The following is a 5,040-nucleotide window of genomic DNA, read 5'->3' on the forward strand; positions in this document are numbered from 1 at the left end:
GGACCGAGAATGACGTTGGGTCACTCCTACTCATTTGTAAAGAGTGATCAGCACAAACAGCACTCTCCGCCACTGTTACTGTTGTTCATCTACTTGCGCAAGTGCGGAAAAACTATGGACTGCAGCCATGTGGTGCGTACACGAGATTTCACGTCGATGCTGGGCGTTACCTAAAACCTCAACACCGAGACTCACGTTGAGGAGTCTCAGGTGAAAGGTAGGACTCAGGATACGGATTCAGCGTAAAACTTTGTATTTATTCAAGAGATCTTTCAGATCACCGAGTGTAGGCTAACTGGTCCAAAAACAGGAAACAATTGAATACAACGGATAGTGTACAAACATGATCAGTGCCTAATGAGAGAAGGAGCAGGTGAGGAGACACAAAAGATGATTTGGGGCCTGTAAGATGTGAGACCTAAAGTGATATATCCACACAGACTGAGGGGCTAAGGTGCAGAAAGGCCCCCCTCCCTCCTCAATGTAACCGGAGCATGCAGCAGTTGGCCAGACTTGTCTGACTGACAGACTACAGTTCAAACTGGACAAAACAAAACTGAGTTCAGCTGCTCCTTTCTGAACCATCAGGAAAAGGAACGATTGTAAGAAGCAAGATCGACCGGTTTGAAGATCGGTTCTTAGGAAACCGGAACAAGTTCGGTTCTAGAGGCACCATGAAAAGTCTGGACAAGTTCTTGTTTTTGTGCTGCTTCTACAGCCTGAGCACATTAGGAGGTAAGCCAGCAGCTGACACAAGAGTGGTGTCGTACATCCTTACACACCTACGCACAAGGACAAAGTACATGTATAGAATAATAAGTACAAACTATATAATTTGGTAAAAAGCACCAAGTTTATAGGAATCTTGATTTCTTTGGACACAGCTTTGGTTTTTAAGGAAACTATGAAGGGAGGATTGAGTTGGAGTAGATTGAATGAAACATGTTTTTATGGACAAATACATTCTGCAACTTTATGGGGTTGCGGTAGTTCGGTGGTCAGTGCCGTGCCGTCTTGTGATCCTGAGGTTGCGTGTTCGAGCCCAGGTTGCATCTGGAAGGGCATCCGGCGTAAAACAATTGCCAAGTCTTGATAGTAGTTTGCTCGCTGGGGCGACCCCTGAAGAAAGGAGCAGCTGAAAGAAACTTACATTCTGCAACTTTATGATCACATTTGCTTTATTAAGTGTAATATTTTTCCTCAAACACGCAGAAAACTGTAGCATTCTCTGTTGATAAAGTAAACGGCAACACAGTACAGAAGATTGTACTGTTTTACTACTTTATATAAAAGTATACATGTCAAAAACTGCTCTCTGAAACTATGCTAAGTTTTAAATAGATTAGCATGATTACTATGCTATATGTACTAATATACTAATATTGTCTGGATAGCATGTTAGCTCGTTTGTCTCTTACCTGAAGTGCTAGATGCTAACATACTAATGCTAACATCATTTAGCAGGTTAGCGTTTGCGTAGCATTTGTTTTTGCATAGCATAAATATTAAATAGTTGTGATGAATGCTCAATGGTAGAGAAATCTAAGAAGGTTGAGTCGAGTCCTCCAACAACCGATCGTTATTGCTAGTATCACTCAGCCCTCTGTGACTAGCAAGCGGCCATCAGGGCACTAACGATCCATCGTTAGGCTGATGGTTCTCCTTTTACAAGTGAACAGCTATTTCCGGATGTCAGCATCCACCATGATCAACCAGTTTGTGCCTTCTTGCGTTCGATAGCTGTTGGAGTTTCTAGTTTGTGGTGGTGGAGATCAAGGCCCTGTCCATAAGACCCTGGACGATCACTGCAAGCTGTCATCCTCTTATTTAGAGAAATCAATGACGTTCTTGACGTGGGGCTATTTATAAGACTGAGTTTGTTGCAGCTCCTCGGACTGACGAAGTGTTTAGGATAAAAGACGAAACGTTTCAACAAAGAAGAATCCGTCCAGAGGACCTGACTCAACCTTGGTAGATTGCTAAAACACTTTGTTTTGTGACTGCGTAAATCACACATCTTTAAAGGTTTCTTCTAAGTTGCTTTAATGGTCATGTTATATTGGTATTTATTTGTTCACGTTTTATTTTTTAGCATTTTAGCATGTACATTTAGTATAGCATATGGCAATGATAAAATACTTAGTGTTTGACTTTTTATTTGCAAAAACATGTATCTGGTCAAAACTTTCTAGTAAATTATTTGAATAACCATCCATCCATTTTCTTTTACTCCCCTCTTCCTTTTTGGGCCGTTGGGTCACTGGTGCCCATATCCAGCTGTCACTGTGCAAGGGACACCCTGGACATGTCTCTAGTCCATCACAGGGACAAATGGAGACAAACACGACAAACAACCATTCACTCTCACCTAGAGATAATTTAGAGTTACAATCAGCCTAACATGCATGTTTTTGGTCTGTGGGAGGAAACCCGAGTACCCAGAGAAAACCCACGCATGCACGGACAGAACATGCAAACGCCACCTAGAAAGGTCCCGGACCGCGGGATTTGATCCGGCGACATTCTTGCTGAGAGGCAGCAGCTGTACCGGTACCGTGCCGCCCTTGAATAAGCAATATATTTAAACATAGCATTCACTTGCTAACTCTAACATGCTAGTGGATTTATTTAGCATGTTAGCGTTTGCATTTAGCATAATGCTAACATGCTTAGCATTCGTCACTGTTTTTAATATTCATAAAAAATTACTTACGGTAACTACTTCTTGAACTTTGCTCTAATTATACTTTAAAAGTTTGCTTGCTAACGCTGACACGCTGAATCATGACGCTAACTTGTAGCATTCGGAATTAGTAGTGGAGAGTCATCAAGTGGGCTTTACCAAAAACCAAAAGTCAAAACCTACATAATGTACTGGTCAACATCAAGGTTCTTTATTGTCATTTGCATCACATGTGGTACATGAGGTGGAACAAATTTGTATACATACGGTCCCAGTTACATCCAACAATAGCAAAAATATGAAGTATAAAAAGAAGCGGTAAAAAAGGATCTAAGATATAAACCCAGATATACGCTAAGCAAATGCCAAACGGTACGCTAAAAGATCTAAGATGTACGCTAGTCACTAATAGTGCAAAACAATACACCGAACAACAGCAACACAAACATGAGTCTTTGTGGGTGGATGAGTATGAATTAATGAATACAGCAGCATGAAATAATCAGCAGCATGAAATAATCAGCAGCATGTTTAATCAGCAGCACATATCAAAAATCAAAGTTGCATTACAGTGATAATCCTGGTTAGAGATTCATGAGTCTTAACAGCTTCAGGGTAGAAGCTGTTCCTCAGTCTAGTGGTTCTACACTTAATGCTCCTCAACCTCCTTCCTGAGGGGATTGTGATTATTAATAGCGTTCAAACTCTATTTAAAATTTTACAGGATATAAAAGTAACGCAATGTGTCAAACTAGGAACGCTTGCAGTGAAAACTCGGTTTTATTGGTTTCTTTCTTTATCAACTGCTCCGTCATTACTTTGTATTTGGATTAAACTCTATACAAATTAAGACTAGTGTATGAATGGATAATTAACCTGTAGGTTGTGCATAAAAACATTTGGGATTAACATTGTAACCCTTTATCATATTTCTTGTTATATTCGGAACTTAAACTAAATTAAAGACATTTCTGCTCATCTTAAAATAAGAATAGGTTGCTTCAAACAACAAGGAAGCAATGGCTAGGTGTGCAGTGTCAGTGATTACATGTTCAGAGACGTCTACAGCAACAATAAGAATCTCCAGGGACCCCGGAGAGTCACTGCCAGCTGAGTGTCATCCTTTTGTTTAGAGAAATCAATGACGCACTCGACTTCTGACAGTTGATTCGATGACTGAGCTCTGGTGAAAAACAGCCGGGCCCTCACAGTCATATCATTTATATCGAACTTTATCGCTGCCAGTGTCAGTTTTTGAATAATTCTTACCGGCTCCGTCTCTGCGCCCACTTGAGTTGAGTGAGCTGACGGGAGGTGAAAGACCGTTAGAGCGTGCTCTTTGCAGAGCAGTATCGAGAAAGAAAAACGGTCGGCGCCCTCGTTTCGGTCGGTAGCCTGATATTTTTAATTTACGTCAACTTTATCTCCATCCATCCATCATCTTCTGCTTGTTTCTAAGTTGGGTTGCGGAGGCAGCAGCTTGAGGTCCAGACATCTCATTTCCACAGCCACCACTTCCAGCTCTTCTGGGAGGACTCCAAGACATTCCAAGTCCAGGGACAGTCTCTCCACCTGGGGTCTCTTCCTATTCAGATATGCCAGAAGAACCTCCCTGGGAAGGCGCCCAGGGAGCCTGAACCACCTCAACTCGTTCCTCGATGTGGAGGAGCAGCGACTCTACTCCAAGTCTCTCCTGATAACTTCTCTTATCTCTAAGGGAGAGTCCGGCTGCCCTGTGGAGGAAACGCACTTTGACCACCTATGTCTACGATCTTGGTTGCTGGTGCCCACAAAGAGGGTACAAACCGGTAAACGGAGAGCTTCGCCTTACAGCTCAGCTTCCCCTTCACCACAATGGACCGGAACAGAGTCTGCAATTCTGCAGAAGCCGCACCGATCCGTCTGTTGATGTGAAGCACCTCATGAACAAAATCCTGAGATACTCGAACTGCTTTGACTTTCCTTATTTAACCAAACCGTCATCGAACTGTGACAAAGCGCCTAACTTCTTGTTTTTAAAGCCGCCTTCTGTCTGGCCCATCAGCGGCCATGCTGCTCTGTGTTTGCTAATGGGGGTGTCTTGCTGTGTGATCGTTGTCATTTATTCCTGTCAGGTCGCATCCTGCTGCAGCCACAGCAACGCCAACTGTGATGGATGCAGCGTCACCCGTGCCACTGATTATAAATGCCTTTAACCTTCCGAGACCAAGGAGGAAACTTGTTGCGAGTTAAGTAGGGCTTCATGTGTGGAAAATACAGCAGCATGTTTTGGTTTTAGTGGAATAAATCTTAAAAGACCTGCGCGGAGGCGATTACAGCTGTCACCATTAAAGAAGGAGATGCAGGTCCATTGAGTT

At 42.7% G+C, this 5,040-nt stretch overlaps 1 protein-coding gene across 1 annotated transcript in view; it reads left to right on the forward strand.

Moving 5' to 3' along the window:
• Positions 1-515: 515 nt before the first annotated feature.
• Positions 516-5,040, forward strand: part of chrnb1 (cholinergic receptor, nicotinic, beta 1 (muscle)) — a gene marked incomplete in the record, with an annotated part of 50,571 nt that continues 46,046 nt past the window's right edge. The window contains 1 exon segment of the mRNA XM_037684288.1: positions 516-735. Coding sequence (XP_037540216.1) covers positions 675-735 — 61 coding nt within the window.

This window comes from Nematolebias whitei, chromosome 1, assembly GCF_014905685.2.
Source record: "Nematolebias whitei isolate Nwh7 chromosome 1, NemWhi1, whole genome shotgun sequence".
In the NCBI taxonomy this organism is placed as follows: Eukaryota; Metazoa; Chordata; class Actinopteri; order Cyprinodontiformes; family Rivulidae; genus Nematolebias; species Nematolebias whitei.